Below are 18,963 nucleotides of genomic sequence, written 5' to 3' on the forward strand. Positions count from 1 at the left end.
AATCCTTTACTCGTATTATCCTATTTAATCCTAAAACAGCCCCATGAATTATCAGTTTTATAGACAAAGGAAATGAGCTTTCAATGAATTAAGGAATTTATCTAAGGAGGCATATCTAAACTAAACTTCCAAATAAGGATTTGTTCCAGATGAAAAATTTGTAACCGCTTACATGTTCTCTAAAATCTAAGCACTTTCACTTTCATTTGCTTACAATGTTAAAATTTGAAGAAAAGAAACACAACACATGGCCTTCTAAGAACCAAATAGATTTTTAAAAAGAGATTAAAGGAGGGGCTGATGTCTCAATAAATTGCATTAGGAAAGCTGAGATCCACTCACAGCACGTACGGAAAACAAAAGATTAACTCATTTCTCCAAACATTTATTGAGCGCCTACTATTTTCTGAGGTTACAAAGACAGTAAGACACGATTTTAGGCTTTGAGTAGTTAATTATAAGGAGTGAAAGTGACATTCTTTACTGCCGGCCGTTTGATGATGTCGGATTTGTTATGTTAAGTCTGTTTCCACGACTAGGACAAAACTGCCTTCCACACGATATACAGAAGTTGCAGGACTTCCTCAACACAAGCCAAGCTATGTTTAGAGCGATCCCAGTGGTTTTACTGCTTGGTTCATGGTCGCAGAGTGGAGAGAGACTTTGGTGGAGCGAAGACACAGTTTTTTGCAAACCATTCCGCTTGCAGCTGCGCTAAAACGGGCACGTTTGGAAGCATATTCAAATCGCGCGCTCTGGCAGTGGCCTTCCCGGGCTCAAGCTTAAGGATCGCGGGGCACTCATGAGACTTGCTGCCTGGCTTGTGCACCCGTCTGTCCTCCCTAGCTTCTAGTAACTGGGAGAATGTGAACTCCACGAACATCCCTCGTCAATTCCCAGGTGGAGGCTGCCCAGGACACCTGCCCGCTGACTCTGACTCCGCGCCCTTTCCGTGGGCGGCCGGTACTTCCTGGTTGGTTTGCCCTTAAGTGACATGGCGGCTAGTTGCCTTCGGCCGGGCCAACTGCGGCTGCTCAGTAAACCAAGCCAGGGTAACACAGTATACAGCCCGCCCCGCCGCGGAGGTGCCGGTGAAGCCTAGGACCCGGCGAGTCTCCGCCCCGCCTTGCAGCCCGGGGTACACTTCAGGGGGTATAGGGCCAAGCCAAGGAGGACGGGGACCCAGGGCTGTGCCGCTGTGTGCCTACCCCTCATTCCCTGGCACCAGGGCAGCCCCAGGGTGTTTTTTTTTTCCTTGTCCCCGCCACCTCCTGGTCCCTGGCCCAACATGATACTGACCAAAGCCCAGTACGACGAGATAGCCCAGTGCCTAGTGTCTGTGCCGCCCACCAGGCAGAGCCTGAGGAAGCTGAAGCAGAGGTTCCCCAGGTAAGTGTCCATCCCTCCCCTCTCACCGCCCCTGCCTGCAGCAGCTGTGTCTGGGCCGCCCGGCAGCGCTTAGGAACCACGTGACACACATGAATGGGGAGGAACACCAGTGTCAGGCGTCAGATCTAGGATCGTGAGAAAGGTTTCTTCTTTCACCCGCCTTCCGCACAAAACCCTTAATGGATGAGTCTGTAGCAGCCTCCCAAGCCCTTGCGATTACATTCAAGTCAACAAATGTTTACCGAAAACTTCACCTGTAGCTAGGTGATGGGTGCACATAGTAGGTGCTTTCATACATGTCCACTGGTAAATTGACAGATACTGAGTGAATAATGGGAGGCAGGCCCTCTCGAAGTAGAAATATTAATTAAAGATTCATGAGAAGGAAATGGAGGACCCTTTTCAGTTGGCCCTCCCAGTTTGGAAACAAGAGAGCACAGGCCTAAAGGAGCCTCATACTTTTCGACTGTGGCTTGCACTGTTGTCTATGCAATTTAGTGACCACAAGGGTTCTCAAATCAGAGAGCCTGCTACCCCAGGGTTCCACTCTTAGGTCATTGGCCATTGAACAACCGTATCTGAATGTTTCTTTTTCTCTTATATATATATATATATATATATATATATATATATATATATATATATATATATATATACACACACACACACACAGACACAGACACATACACTCACATATATACACATATATGTGTATTTCATATTTTCCTCCCCCGCCCCCAAAACACTTCTTTTGTCAGTGATTTTAGGATTATCCAACTTAATAAGAAATAAATTCCCAAAGAGATTTCTTTGGGAATTATATAGATTCCTCATTTTAAGGATGTGGAAACTAAGACCCAAGCATCATATAAAGAACCAGTTTAGGACAACCAGGTCATTTTCTTTATGCTCTGTTAAAAGTATATAATATTTGTTTACTTTTTTCCTAATTGAAGACCAAATCCAAACCTGTACCATTTTGTTTTCTTGGAACTGAGCATGGTTATCCCTAATGGAGTGCTTCTCCATCCTTGATGGGTAGCCCTTGAACAAACATCAGCATACAGGTATTTTCTTGAGGAAAGAGGGGTTATTGGATAATAGATATTAAAGTACAAATTGAAGCATTAGTTGAAGATCTTTTATTGACCTCAGTTTTTTTGAGGACTTGGTTTTGATAGTCTGTAAAATGAAGGGGTCTTTTCCCAGTGTTATCTGAATTTAATTTAGGGCAATGTTTATTCCTTTATAGTCTTTAGGATTTTATCAGACTTACTAACAAGGAACAAAATTGACAAATTGGAATGTAATTTTCTATCATTAAGTCTTGCCAGTTCTGCACATGAACAGTGAAATGGGTCAAGGCTGGTCAGCCAAGGGAATAGGTAGATATTCGGGGCAGTTTTTTAAGACAGAGCATACGTTTTGATATTCTGTTCTCACTATGCACATGTATAACCACTTGTATTTTTACTTCTCTTTCTCCTCTCTCTTTTTCTTTCTTTTCTGTAGCAAATACCTTATCTTCTTCATAATAAGTAACCACTCAGTACTCAGCACTTTCAAAAGGCGCCCATCATGTGGGATACTGTGTTGTCTTGCTTATTATCTCATGCTCTTTTCTTTCTTATTCAGGATATACCCAAATATTTTTCACTTCTCTCAAATACCATTCGGAGATTAAATAACTTTAACTCTTCTTCCACAGGAAACTTTATTTAGAAGAAGCTGAACTACTAATCTGCAAAAGAAGGGATTAAAGAACTATTTAGTACGTTGGGTCAGAATTCTATAAATGGTGTGATTTTGAAGTTGGTTTCATAGTTCTCTTTGTAGCACTGATTTACTTTAGATGATCCTTGCAAAGTTCTTGAACAGTCTTTACATCTGATAGTTCATTTTACCTGAGAGTCAGTCAGGTAGGAACCTCAGAGATAATTTCTGGTAGTTCGGAGAGGTTAAAGTGACTTCTTAAAAAATCTCAGAGATGTTTAATGGCCAAACAGTGCCTAGAATACAGGTTTCTCGACTCTCAGTTCGGAGTTCTATACCAAGCTTTCCTGATTAGTTTTAATATCAATAACAGTAGTAATTTTTTGGTGAGCAGCATTTGCATATTGAATCCTAGTCTTTTTTTTTTTTTTCCTTCTAGTCTTTTTTTCTGTGCATTGCTGTCTCTTCTTATATAGTTTGTGGATATTGTGAGCATTCCTCATCTTAAAAAATTCTTCAGAATTTGTTTCAAGTAACCAACAGTATCACATTCTAGATGTACCATTCATTTTCTTCTTGTTGGACATCAAAGGTTTTCTTTTTCTTATTTTTTGCTAAATTTATGTTTGCACGTATATAATGCCACGTCTGCTTATTTTTTTACTTTAGACTTGCAGAAGTTGGGAATTGACCATTTCATAAGTTTTCAAGCTTTTTGTTCTCTGGATCCCTTTACAGTCTGAAAAAGTATTGAAGACCTCAAAGAACTTTTGTTTATGTGGGTTATATCTGTTGATATTTGCCAAAATATAAATTAAAACTGAGAAATTTTTAAGACATTTATTAATTTATTTTAAAAACTAAACTCATTACTTGTTAACACATTTATGAATAATAACCATAATTTCAAAAGTAGTAGTGAGAAAATGACATTGTTTTATGCTTTTACAGATCTCTTTTAATGGTTGACTTGATAGAAGAGAAACATATCTGCTTCTGCATTGTTGTGATATGTTATTCTTGATTAAAGAATATGTAGAAACTCTCGCCTCAGACAGTTATGTAGTTGGAAAAGAGAAGAATAACTTAATAGGCTTTTCAGGTAATTGCAGATATTTCTGTTATTATGTAAAACACAACAAGCGGAATTTTCTTAAAGGTTAATTCCAAGTTGGAAACTGAAACCATATCAAGGAACTTTTCACACTCTATTACGTTACAATCCATTGGCCTATTTTGAACTTTGAATAGATCTTTTGCCCATGCGTTATTTTTATCATCATGCATTGTTCATTTGTAAAATATTGATTGTGAGTTATGCAAATCTTACAAATTTCATTATGCAATATAAAAAATCACATTTGTTAATATCACCGTAGATGCTTCAGAAGTCTGTAAGATTTGAAGCTGTCAAGCTTACAGTGATGGATGTGAGCTTTCTAGTATTTGACTTTTTCCTTGAAAGCCCAAATTTTATCATTGGCGGCAAATGCTATCAGTTGTTTTCCTTGGAATGACAGGCTCATGTTGTTTATTTTTAAGAAAATGTCTGCCAAATACTTAAATCTAAATAATCATACTTTCTTTGTTCATTGTTCATTCAAGTAAAAATAGTGTTCCATAGAAAAAGTGGCTAGTTCAGCTCTCAATCACACAAGTGCTTTCCACTACGACAACCATTATACTTCCATATGAAGTAGATGTGCTTTGCATTTACTTCCTGTTTTGTCATATGGAATGTTAAAAGGATATGTATTCAAGGGTTCACATTTAATAACATTAATAAGTGAATATTCTTAAGTGAAAGTCTTTTTTCTTTCTTTTTTTCCTGCAAATTTGTGGTGGTGAAGAATACAGTGACTAGTAGAGTTATGGTGCCCTGGTCTTCATTTGTACTCAGGAGCTGGTTGTTTTACCTACCATTGTTTTTTGTACCATAAGTACAGATGTCAATATAAGGGGAAAAGGCAAATAATGTCTTACTATTTTTATAAAAATAGTAGTTTTGACCTTATAGACCCCTGAGAGAGTCTCAGGGATTCCAGGAGTACACTGACCACACTGTGACAGCCACTAGCCTTTTCAAATCAAAGGGTGATTTTGTTTTGAAGGATTTTGATATGTACTGACAAATTACTAATCAAAAAGATTATGCTAATCCTATTATCAGCATGGCATGGGAGTGTCTGTCTCTGGCAACTTTTCTAGCATTGAGGAGAGTCATTATTTAATCTTTAATATGTTGAATCAAGAATGACATCTTGTAATTAGCATTGTAAAAATTATAATAATTTTATACATTTTTCCAAATATTTTTTTACCATTTAATTTTCTTCTTGAATTACCTGCTTGGTATCCTTTGTCTAATTGTCTATTGGAGTGTCTGCTGTTATTGTTTGTTGATTTGTTATTTATTGATCTGCATGTGTTAAAGATGTTGATCCTTTATATGTCAGATTTGTTGCAGATATTTTCCCAGTTGTTTGCTTTTAAATATTGTTCTGTTTTTGATATGTTAAGCTTTTAAATTTATGCTTTTTAAAATTTTTGCCTTTACACTTAAGAAGTCCTTTCCTATCCTAACATGAAAAGCAAATTCTTTCACACAAATTTCTTTTGCATTCTTTATGGCTTTCTTTTTATTTTTTACACCATAAACTCAATCAAGTGCTATTTTTCTTAATTCTTTACTGTTTCTGGCTGAAATTTATTTTAGTAAATGCTGAGAGGTGAAGATGTAGCTTAATTTTTTTTTTTTTACACTATAGCTTCTTTGTTTTCATTTAAATTACAAAATTATATCTTTTCAAGTCACTATGTTGAACTTGGTCATAGAATCCTCCGTTTAAAAGGAAGGGGTAGGACTTTGTGATCTTTAATATCTTACAACTACAAAATTCACCCTCATTCTATTCATTTTTCTTCTTCAGTTTTACAATTCAGTAAGTCCTCACTTAATCTTGTTGATAGGTCCTTGAAAACTGTGACTTTAAGGGAAATGACTTGGAACAAAACCAGTTTTACCATAGGCTATTTGGAATAAACAAGAGTTAAGTTCCTATGACGTATTTCTGGTCACAAAAATATCACCAAACTTCTAAGTAAAGAGCCAAAACATTTCTAATATTAACCATTGAAATAAATGCAAACTATATATACATTTAAGAAAGATACATAAAAACATGTAAGATAATTGTTTACCCAATTTTTGGCGAATCAGTAAGTGACGGTGGTCATAGTTGTAGTGGGTGGTTAGATCAAGGAATAAATGTTTGCAGAGTGAAAATTGTGAGGAGAATCTCCTCCCACCATGAAGTTCGAAAACAAAGAATAACAAATGTGTCAGGCTGAGCCCTTTTGTCATGCATTTGTGTGATTATTGTATACTTTATGAATTTTTATTTTACTGTAAGTTGTATTAATTCCTTCCTTCATTTTCCAACCCACTTATTCCAGTTCAGGTCACAGGTGGCTGGAGCCTATCCTGGCAGCTGATGGCACAAGGCAGGAACCAACCCTGGACAGGACACCATTCCATACATTGCAGGGTGCACTCACACACCCACACGCTCACTCAGACAGGGACCATTAAGACACACCAATTCATATAACATGCACATCTTTGGGATGTTGGAGGAAATTGGAGTACCCATAAGAAACTCACATGGACATCGGGAGAACATGCAAACTCCACCGACACAGTGGCCCTAGTGAGAATGGACTTTTTTTTCCCTCATCAATGTTATAATGAAACAACATTGAACAAAACAATGTTATTTGAGGACCTGCTGTAATGGGCCCTTTGGCCCCTAGAACATAGGACATACTGTATTTAAGTACTTACTGAGGACACATTCATTGATTTACATTTTCCAGTTTATTTCCTGAGCCTTGTTATTCAGGTAGAAGCCCCTATCCCAATGGGCTGTTCTTTTAAGGTTATATTTTACATTATAATTTTCTGCCCAAACACTACATGTATATTTATATATCATTCCATATATTTATGTGTGTTTCCAAATGTTTTTAAATTTACAGAAAAGTTGCAGAAATATTACAGAGAATTCCCATATACCCTTCACCCAGCTTCCCTTAATGTTAACATCTTTTATTACCATAGTACAGTTGTCCAAAGGAAGAAATTAATTTTAATGCAATATAGTTAATCTACAGACCTTTTTCTGAACTTTTCTAGTTTTTTCACTAATGTCCCTTTTCTGTTCTAGGATCACACATTGGACTTAGTTGTCATGTCTTAAAGTCTCTTCTAGTCTGTGACAGTTTCTTACTAATTCTTTGTCTTTTATGATTTTGACACTTTTAAAAAAAATTTTTTTATTGGCCTACCCCCACAATTTTTACACTTTTGGAGAGTACCTGGTCAGTTGTTTTGTGGAATGCCCTTCCACTTGTGTTTGATGTTTGTTTTCTCATGAGTAGATTGAAGGTAAACACTCTTGGCAAGAATACCTCAGAAATGATGTTGTGCCCTTTTTAGTGCATGATATCAGGGGTATGTGACTCCATATGTCTTATTGTTGGTGATGTTAACCTTATTTGCCTGGTTAAGGTAGTGTCTGCCTTGATTTGTGTTCAGGACCTGGTAGTTTTATAGTACTATTGAATTTTTTCTCACACTATTATAGTTACAGTTATACTATAAAATTACTATCGTTCCTTTCCCACTTAACAAGTCCTTGTCCTTTGTGGGGATATGCTTTGAGGCTATGCAAATATCCTGTTTCTCATCACCCTTTTCCTCACTCATCTTAGCATCCATCGATGGTGTGTTCGTGAAACAGTTATTACTGGTATTCACCTAAGAGTGATTTTCTGTTTCTCTTACCAGAATATTTGTTCAGCTAGTATTATCCACTCCCACCAGTTTATGTGAAACAATCCATCCTATAATCAGCCCATGATTTTTATTGGTTTGCGGAGTTTTCCACCACTTACAGCATTTGGTCTGTAATAATGTGCTCACTATGTTTGTGGCACTATTTGGATATTTTTAAAAAAACAGCCAGGTACCTATAAGCCCAACTACTTGGGAGGATGAGGTATGAGGATCACTTGAGCCCAGGATTTTGAGGCTGTAGTGCACATGATCATGTTTGTGAGTAGCCACTGCACTCCAGCCTGGGCAACATAGCAAGACCCCATCTCTAAAAACAAACAAATAAGCACCAAAAAAACCCCAGATAGGATAATGTAGTAACTAATTTTGAATAGCGTATAGTCTGAAGAAAGAGTTTAAGAAATAGCCAATGGCTATGAAGTATTAGAATTGTAGAATGTTAGGAACCACAGGATTTTTTTGGATAGTTCAGATATACTTAGAGGAGATATACCTTTACTGGAAATTCTTTTGCTGGCAGACTAAGCCCTTTTGGCACAGTTTAGTTTTCCTCTGGATTCCCTTACTATACATTAGCTATTTAGTTGCTGCACTAATGAGTCATAAATCAAACTCTCAATACTATAAATCTTTAAGCAAATAGGTGTCTATACCCTATTGATACATCTTTGCCCTTAGAGATCCTGGCTCAGGTTTTTCTAATGGTGCCTTCACATTTCTCAGCATGATTTTTTCTGTCTTGGCCCCCATCATCTCCTACTGTCTTCCCACTCTTGGATCATAACACAGGCAATCATTGACTTATATGAAGCATTTTAAATTTCCATTCCTAGTAAGATCTCAAAAGTAATAGTTAAAAACTTTTTTGGCTGGGCAGCCTATGCTTAAGCCAGTATACTTGGTCTTCTTCTTGAAATCTTTACCTTTCTCTACCAGAAAACTGGAGTTAAGGCTGACTCTACTGTGTATTTGCCAGTGTTGAACTTGGTGGTTCTTGGTCGTAAACTTAGGAGTCCAATCTGGTTAGGAGTAGAAGTAACTAAGGAACTTGCTTGGGACAAGCACAAAAATTTTACTTAGCTTTCTCATTTATCTGAGGTGACTTGGTTTAATTTGGTGCTACCATTGGCTATAGTTGTCTTTTTTTGAACAATACCCCACCCCCCCAAAACATGATCCATTTTAAGATGTCCAGTTTTTCCATAGGTAGGCTTGTATACCATTGTTCTTGCTTCCTGTAACAGTTTGTTCTTAGAAAATGACTTGCGTCTACCTCTTTTTATGTGAGTCAAAGTTGTCTCATCTGTAAAAGGAGGGGTAAAGTTCTACAGCTAGGAAGTGGAGGAAGCAGGATTCAAACCCAAGTAGAATCTGGCTCCAGAATCTTCCTCCCACTCTGTTGCCTCTCCACATGCAGTTCCTTAAGGCTGTGCTAAGGATTAAGTGATACAAGGCATGTAAAACATTTAGCATAGTGTAGGGCTCTTGCTAAGTTTTTAATGAATGGCAAATATGATTGTTATAATTTAGTAGCTGGTCTAAAGTAGAAGAAATGTCTGAGTAGTATCTTTTGAAACCTATGAGACACAATTTGCTTTGAAACAAAGGGCAGTAGATTTGCAGAAAATAAAAATGTTTATAAGGATCAGTTGATTGTATGGCTGTGAACACACACGACTTGATTATCCATTGAACATGGCACAGATATCAGAAATTTGCTTTAACTATTTCACAGTGACATGTAATAGCATTTAAAAAAGTCTTTTTAACCTAGATTCACTGATTTTTAAGAATCATGGTGGAGCATTGCAATGTATAATTGATATGGCAGGGCTTGGTTTACTTAATTGGATTATTTTTCCTATTGGGCTTGTTTATCCTAATTGAATGGAGAGTTGGTTCTCAATTTGTGGTCAATTTTCTACACTTCTGATATGTTGTGGTGGACTTGAGTTCCAGAATAATGAGTGAGAATAGCTTAGAAAGAGAGAACAAGTCTTTTATTAAACTGGAAGTTTTATTTGTGGTTTTGCCAAAGAAGTGTTATTAATTTATATGATCTTTAAAGATAATATGAATTTATATACTCAGCAAAGATATGTAGAGTTATTTCTGTATTGATCATTTAGAGTAGGTAGGAATGCCTATGAAAAGAATATTATTATTTCATATATTTTCTTTGGTAATCTTTTAAAATATGATTTTTTTTATTCCATAAGATTTCAGGTTTTTTATTTTGTTGCTACATTTTAGTTTAGCTTTAAAAACTCTTCTGAAAGGTTATTTTGTTAATGTGTGGTCTCTTTGCTTTCTAAAAGAAATACTTAGCTTTTATAAAATATTTGTACTTCTTTGGATTTATGTAGCTGCAAAAGTGAGATGAGCTTGAGTTCCTGCAAATGAGTATTTGAAGAAAGGCTCAGATAATGTTATCCTGAGAAGAATCCACACACTGACTGTATTTTTTATTAGTTTGAGGGGGAAACTTCATGTTATTAGAATATTGACTTCATTTTTAAATCTGTATTCAGGCATCAAACTTCAGTTTACTAAGTAATAACCCATACCAGAATGATTGCTTGTGTAATAAAGAGGCATTATGTATTTCCCTAGGAAAAAAAGATTCAATAGAAGTATAGGTTAATAGTATTTTATTATTTAACTTTCAACAAATGTTGACAGAATTTATCATTATGTTTTTATTACACATTTTATGCAATTTCGCCATATTGGTTGAATTTTCCTTACAAACAAAACAATCAGTATACAAGTACTTTTCTAGAGTAAGTCTGAAAAGTGACCTAAATATATACAAGTCATGTACTGGTATGAAAATCATGTAGGAGATAGGTAAAGAATACATTTTTCTTTATTTTATTTTTAATTATCTTTTTATTGAAGAGGTATGTTTCACATGTTTGATTCAAGATACGTTTCTCCTTTCCCCTTCCTGCTGTCAGATTGCTTACCCAGTGAGCTGGTACACATGAACACACTGAAGCTACTGGAGTGGAACTTCTAACTGAATGACATTTCTCCATTTCTTAGGGGGACAGAACAGACAACTGGATCCCGGATTGTTTGGTCCATGGTTTGAAACCAGAGTGGAATATCTGTGCCCCCATATTAAAATGGCACATGCTGATCACAAATCTTACCTTTTCCTGGCCATTTGGGGGAATTAATATCTGCCTCAACTTTTCTTTCCATCCCTGGCCTTTCAAGAAGCATATATTTAAGAGTTAATCATCCTTCCTCACAACCCAAAGTTTCCTTCATGCCAAGGAGCAGTGAGTGATGTGGCTTGTCACACTTTCATGTGGTGTCTGTTGGCTGAGGGGTGCTCTTTTCTGTACATTCTGGCTTTAGGACAGCAAATTGAGTTTTTATTTTTTATTTAAAAAATTTTTTTTAACCTAGTGTGGTGTTCAAACTGTGACCTAATAAATACCCAGAGTCTTACTGAGATGACTGAGGGCTGTGAATTTTCCATACAAAGTAAAATGTTAAAATTTCTCAGGACCTGTTTCTTTTGTGTGTTTGAAATACTGTGATTCAGCTGCTAAAAACGTTTAAAACTATTAAACTTAGAGTAATAACTTCAAGAGCATGGGAATAAATAGTTTGAAACCAAGAAAGCAATTCAAGTAGAGGAAAAAAGTAGGTAGATTCCTATCTCTTGATACTGTTGTTCAGTGAAATATATAAGTTCTGGGTCTTTCCTTGACTAGACCCTGCTAACTGGGGCAATTCTGTATAAAGCCCAGTCTTTTTCTGAGGTTGTCCTGGAAGCAGTAGGCATATCCAAGATTGAGACTTAAAATACCTGGTGCAACATCACTGCCACCTGCCCCCCAACATATTTATTTTTAATTTTTTTTATTTTTTGGTTATTATTAGGACTTGTCCTTTGCTCCAGGAACAATACAGGACAAGATATAAACTCTGATCTTGTGTTTATTCCATTTTAGGAAATAGGAGGCATAGCAGACCCTTTATATTTACAAGAGTTATCACGTAAGACTGTTGAAAATGCCCAAATTTGCAGCTAGCAGGACATAATATGACAAAGGTCTACTAACCTTTGGGATACAGGTGCTTGGTTAAGTTCATTTATCAGCTAATGGACTTGCTGTTTCCTCACATCAGCCTAGCAGTATGAAAGATTCAGATTTCACTCAGCAAGTTTATGAATTAATGTTTGTCATGGACATTTGTGATCACTCTCAAATAGAACGAGATATGTTTAATCTCGGAATGCTTTAGGATGAATAGAGATGCAGGGTGAAAACTTTGTGGCTTGACATTCATGCCTGTGGCACATCTCATCCTATGATTCTATAGCTTATGACATGGTGTTTATAAGGCTTTGGTAGGTAGCCTCCTTGTAAATTGAATCTGGGAGGAGAAGCATCATTTAAATGTGTCTTCCTACAATTACATATGAAATTAGACTGGCAGTTTATTTTTTTTTCAAATTTTTGTTTCTGTCTACAATTCTCCCAAGCTGATATTTTTTTTCTAAGGTCTATGACACTGCTATTTGTTTTTGCTGATAATATTGGTAGGGAAAGCTAATAAAATTTGAAATAAATTAACTTGCACTTCGAGCCCCATTTAGCTAAGCTGGTAAATGGACTGGGGATACGGGACAGACTCTTCGTTGTATAACATTAAAAGTCCCACAGACTCTTAGAACCTGTATGTCCCAGCCTATATGTAACAGATAGCTCATAAGCATCATTTCCTAGTGGATGAAGTTAGAATTATCTAGATTCTTATTTTCTGAGGCCAACTGAAATATATATAAAGATAAAAATATATTTCACCTCAAATTTGTGAGATTTTGAATTTTTATTTGCACTTTGGTGGGTATGTTTGGAACTGTCCACATGCAGTTCATAAAAACGGCTCCAGAGGGACCTGAATGCTTCTCTTATTCAGATTCAGTCATTTACAGAGCAAACCATACTCAGATCGAGAGAGCAATTAGAGATGATCTGGTCAAAACTTAATGTTACAGATGTAAGAACCGAGGAAGGAGTACTACCCAGTTATTTGACCGAATTTCCACATCTGGAGGCAAAGCTCTCCTCTTCAATTAGAGGTCACAGACTCCTATCCTTCTAGGGGCCAGGCAGGTATCGACAACAAGGGAATGAATGAAGCTGAGCTGGGTGGGATTGCGGCTAAGTGAAAGCATGGTTGTGTGCACGAACCCGTGGCGGCCACTTTCTGGCACCCATCCAGTGCTAGGCAGGAATGTGGGTCCTGTGCTGCCAGGCCGTCTACTCTTCAGAAAGCAGCTCTAGATCTGCTATTTTTTTTTTTCAGAAAAAAAATAAAATATCCTGAGTTTTAAATGTTGTCAATTTGTTTGAATTTTTAAAACACTGTGTGGGCCAACATTTTTCTGGCCAAACAGAACAAGTCTGTGGGCTGAATTTGGCCTACAGCCAGTGGGTGCTGGAGCTGTCTCTTTCCAGCTTGTGAGAGCTCATTGTGAACATCTTTTCCAGACTCTACAAACTACAACCTCACATTGGTGGCTTAAAATTCATCCACAGTGGAAGTGTTTACACCACAGAAATTGGCAAACGGTACTAACCTGGGCTTCCTCTTTCCCCTCAGCCCCCCACCATGAAAGGCAGATGTTAAGCCTCACACGCCACTACATACCGTCGCCCGTTGGAGACTTTTGCACATTATGGCTCTAGCATGTCTTTTAGGAAAGTTCCTTAATCTAGTTTGTTTGGATTTTTATAGCTTTTTTTCTGAAAGGGGCTCAAATACTTCCACGTGTATCTCATTTATTCTTATAATGTTTTTGTGAGTGTTGGGCTTTCTCCCTAATTTTCCCCCACTGTAGTTAGTGTGGGAGCTAGAATTCCAGTCTTGCGCCTTAGCAGTACCTAGTATGTTATAGATATTAATCAGCCAAATTTAGGGACATTACAGTGATTCTTCACTTTCTATAAGAATTTGGAAACACTCTAGTGGTACACCTGAGGGATTATCATGTCAGAAAGTATTTCTAGAGAAACTTCAAATTTAGGTGTTACATTTTCAATTGGCAGTTATTCCAATATAAGGTGTAAATAAAGCATCTATGTGATTATAATGAAAAGCAGTTTGATTTAGTACACTTTTATAAAGACTCAGTTATCACACATTCAGATGTAGTTCTTTTCTACATCTCAAGTATCAGTGATAAAGGACTATGACAGCATACAAGTAAAACAGAAGTGGTCATTGAAATTAACAATGCCAGGTGAGCATATATGCGTTTTAGAATGATATGTGGCATTCAGTGTGGGAATAGGCCCACATGAGTGAGCCAGCCAGGTGGTATTGTGTTTGGCAAGTTGTCATAGCTAGCCTGTGCTCGACCTTGAGTGTTTTATTTCGCTTTCCCAGCTTATGATGAACTATTTTATAAATTGATAGGTGGCAAAACCTCATTGTGAACTCCAGGAGGCAATTTTTTTAATTTTAAAGACTGGCTTATATATTTGTTTAAAGAACTTCTGGAAATCAATGTATAAATTTTGGCTTCATGACTTATGTGCTGGGTAACTTTGGGTAACTTTCTCCACCTCTTGGTGCCTCAGTGTTCTTATTTAGAAATGGAATTGTTACAAACTTGAAATGAGATAGTACATATAAAATGATTAACACAGTTGCTGATCCTACACTTGTTGCTACTGCTGTTGTTATTGTTAACATTATTAATTGAAGGATGGTAATTAATGGCTATAATAATTAGACTCAAAATATTAGAACTGAAAAGATTTTGCCTAAAATCAGCCCTTTTAAAGTATTTTCTTGTCTAATTACTTTTCTCAATTACAACCACCCATATGTGGAAGCTCTTTTTACTTTCTTGCTCCAACATAAGAAGGTGGTTATGCATTTATGAAAGATATTTGGGTGAATACCAGTTTTGGAGTCACAGTTCTGCTATATCAGGAAGTAGCTTGAGTCCAGTAAATATATAAGTTCAGGTGTAAGCCTTCTAGGAAATGGAGGTTTTATAGGATGTCCCAGTTCATCATGTGAGTGTCAACATTGATTTTTAGTGTTTAATATAGGTATTAATCAAATTTGGAGAATGAGTGCTTTTCAAACAATCTTGAAACCATTCATCATCCTAACACTGATTATGAAAAGACCTTATGGTAAACATAAAGAAGTTGCATAAACCTTTTAAAGAGAATAGATTTATTTTTCCTTAAGGCTTTGGTTTTTATTAATTACAATGTATTCTAGATTGCCACCTTCAAAGATTTACTTTAATTTATCTTATTTTTACAGTTCTGCTGATCACATAATTGCAGAAATAATGAATTGGGTAAGACAGTAACTTTTCTCCTTTCCTCTATACTTTATCATAGAACATATCTTTCTCTAGGTTATAGGTCAAAGAGAGGGTTTTAGGATTAGGCCTACTTCACTTAAACCTCTAAGGCCAGATTCAAATGAAAGTATTAAACCAGGTTAAAAATCTTTGTATTTTTAAAAAAGCAATGCTTAAAAATTTGAATAACGTTCTGAAAAAAATGTTGTCAATTGCCAAAGACTATGGAGGTCAAAGTCATAATTATACTATAGATTCTATTTTGGGGACAACTATTTGCCATATAACTCTTCTGAAGTGTGAAAACAAGACTTAGTCTTATTTCCTCTGTTAGAGGTGTGTAGGGAGTCTAGATTTGGTACATAGTCATGAAAAATACTTTATTCATGCGATAGCTTTTTGGACAATTGTATTCTGCACTGTATTACAATGGCACAATAAATTGCTGAATATACTGTCTGCTGAATATGACTTTACCCTGAAAAATTTGATGCATGGAGAAGGAAAGGTTGGAATATATCAACCTTTTCTGACAAGGGACTTTGAATTTTGACCTAATACAGGTGACCTTTGTGCGCAATAAAAATGAGCTTAATCTTGAGGTTAAGGTTGAGGTGAATGGGAGGACAGTGTTGTGGAGCTTATGCTGACGGTAGGTGCAACGGGACCGGCCTAGCTATTGGCTAAATGGGAGACTAAAACTTTTTAAAAAAAAATTTTTTAGCCTTTTGAGAAGCTTATTTATAGCAAGTTGTTTGGCTCTTTAAGACCACCTCATTTTCTCAGAGCTCGGCTCTCTGTTTAGCTGTGGTAAGTTCATCTGTTTTTATGAAGTTTACTGTTTCTGAGTGAAAGGTATGAGTGTGCTCTTATTTTCTGTTCCATAGATAAGCTATAGCTAAAAATAAAAATGTTCCTATGGCTTGTAGAAAAAAACAACTGGTATACATAACCTTGAAACTGAAAATATGCGTTCTTTTAAGAAATTTTTTTTTTCTTTGACAAGTTGAACTTTTGTCATTTAACTTTGGAACTGTCAGAAGAATTTTGAACCATTTTCTGCCTTTATCTAGGTTATAATTAAGTGAACTTGTGTAAATAGTTGTCTTAAAAGGCTTAGATGATTTAAAGAATGGTTATTCCCTTGGAAGTTTCTTTGAAATACATTTGCTCATCCATTACGTTAGAATATAATATAGCATGATACGATAATATAAAATATTTTTAAAGTTTACCTGCTATACCTAGAAGGAATATTATTTTAAAATATAAATTTCACTGTCAAATAGCTCTCTATCAATTACTTCTACTGTTTTGTCATAGATGAAATTACACCTTAGCAAACATCAGGAAAAAACCTGCCTGTGTTATAGTACTTAAACACCTACTGAGTATGCTGCCCAAATAATTGGTTGAAACAACAAATAGTTGAGGAGAGTGTGTCAGAGACTCTAATGGAAAGAACTTCTACTCTTTTAATCGAGCCTGCAAAATATATTCCCTGGGACTGATCAGCTCTGAAGCACTGAGGTTTGATGATTGGAATGGCAAGAAACCATGCTTTCAGGACATAACGAATTGACGAGGCCATCCATCATTTGTTAGCATACGCTGAAACGTGGGCTATGTGTGCAGAGGCCTGTGATTTAGTAAATACTTGGGAGATGAATAGAGCTTACACACAAGGGAAGATATTGCTGTCCTTCAGCAGCCTGAGACCCAGGCGCCTGCTGAGAAGGCCATCTGACGGCACATCATCAGTAACTGGCCTGTCACAGTCAGCGGTGCCCAGCGACCATTGCCAGTATATTAAATGCATTTTTAATATCTGCTTCAGTAGATTTAATGAAGAAAATTTAGTTTCCATACTCCAAGCACTGCCTCCTCAAGTGTTCTAAAGCATGGACTCTTGCCTCCAAAAAAAAGAGGGGAAGACCATGCTGACAGTTAGGAGAATTGATTGAAAAGGAAAATCAGACAAAATAATTGCAAATAAAAAATGCTTTTAGCAGAGTCAGCATCTTGGTGATGGTGAAAAACTCATTTTTTTAAAAAAGAGGTTTTGGATTAATGTCTTAGTCCCTAATTCCCTTCTCTCACAAGCCCTTTTCCTGGGAGGATTCAACCTGATGGTAAAGGGATGTAAACCTACTGCTCTGAAAGGAAATATTAAGAGGAGGAATATTGTGGCTTGACATAATTTGCCAAATTTATGGGTAGAGGAACTCAATTTTAAATTACTTTATGTTTTGAGATACTACTGTTTGATTCTAAGGATTTTTGCATGAAGATATAAAGTAGGGTTTTTCTTAGCTACTTCCAAATTTTTGAATATTGCACTATACTTATTAACTTGTTAATTAAGTTAGTAATTTTTGTCTAGTGTCATACAGAACAGTTCAAAATGCATGTGAAAAAAATTAGTTGCCAACTTGATTTAAAAGTGCTCATCTACTTTCTTAGGCTATAATGTTTCTTTAAAAATTGTAATTTTTAAATATTCTATTTTTATATTCAGGCAAAGTACGTAGATTCATTCTTTTTAATGAGTTTCAATGCTGACATTATTTACTACAAAACAGCAAGACAACCAATTAGATATTGTTGCAAGCATGCACTTTAAAGGTTTCCTCTCTTAAAACAAAAAATCCAGAATATGCTCTCATGTTCACAGAAGAAGAAGCCACGGAATGGGACCTATAAATCTGATTCCTGCATGTGTCAAAACAGTAATGTATTAAATGCATATTATTATAAAAATTTAAGACATGTCTTAAATACACTTACATTTTTATAACACATGGCAATATTAAATAATACATTTCCTTGTTAGCATCTGTTTGCCTTCATTGTTGGCAAGACCTATGATTTATTGCTTAAATTAGTGACCAAGACCATTTTGGACCTGATATATGCCCTTAAGCTTATTACATCACTAAATAAAATAAAATGTATGCGCTTGTGACAGAGTTATTTTTATAATTGTTTATCCCTTTAAGTGCCCTATTCAGCGATTCACTGAAAGGTTCATAATGGTTGGCTTGTAACCAGAAAATAATCTCAGAAAGGTAAAATGTATTTCTTGTTTAGAAATAAAATGCCAGAGTGATGGTGATGATAGGGGTCCCAGCAAGAATTTGCGACACTCAAACTCGTTCTTTTCTCCAGTGTTCTCAATGAACTGTACTGAATTTTTTTGATACTTAGCCTCCCTACCACCATCCCAACTCTTAAGGGTCTCTATTAATGCTGGAGCTCACCTTCATATAGACCCTTCAACATGGCCAAAGTGGTTTTGTTCTGACATAAGGCTGCAAGAGTTAAATTGTTCTTTACTTAGAATTCTCCAAGTGCCATTATCACCATGCATTAAACTGAGCAAGATTATTTTCCTATTTTTAGTTCTTTTCTTTTGGGAGATTGGAACTTTACTGTTTTTTATATTGAACTCTATGTGACTTCATCGTCTTTATCTTTCCTCTCTGAGGGTGCAGTATGATAGAACCTTCATTATTTTTACAATAACCTGTTATTCATCTAAAATCACTCTGCTGCCTGACTTGCAATTACAGTATTATATGGTTTCGTGGTTTTCTTGCCCCACATGAAGTATCTTGTTGACTGTCAGCTCTCCTGTCACGCGATG

The 18,963-nt window shown here is 36.2% G+C and overlaps 1 protein-coding gene across 4 annotated transcripts in view; it reads left to right on the forward strand.

The window, feature by feature from the left end:
- The first annotated feature begins 1,031 nt into the window (after window positions 1-1,031).
- Window positions 1,032-18,963, forward strand: part of CDIN1 (CDAN1 interacting nuclease 1) — a 214,028-nt gene continuing 196,096 nt past the window's right edge. For 2 of the 4 annotated variants that reach the window (XM_045527902.1, XM_045527895.1), the window contains exon 1: window positions 1,032-1,389. In XM_045527902.1, coding sequence (XP_045383858.1) covers window positions 1,289-1,389 — 101 coding nt within the window. In that variant the 5' untranslated portion in view covers window positions 1,032-1,288. Of the gene's footprint in view, window positions 1,390-15,284; window positions 15,312-18,963 lie in introns of those variants that run through there. The other 2 variants (XM_045527919.1, XM_045527910.1) reach the window with 2 other exon arrangements.

This window comes from Lemur catta, chromosome 1, assembly GCF_020740605.2.
Source record: "Lemur catta isolate mLemCat1 chromosome 1, mLemCat1.pri, whole genome shotgun sequence".
Lineage (NCBI taxonomy): Eukaryota > Metazoa > Chordata > Mammalia > Primates > Lemuridae > Lemur > Lemur catta.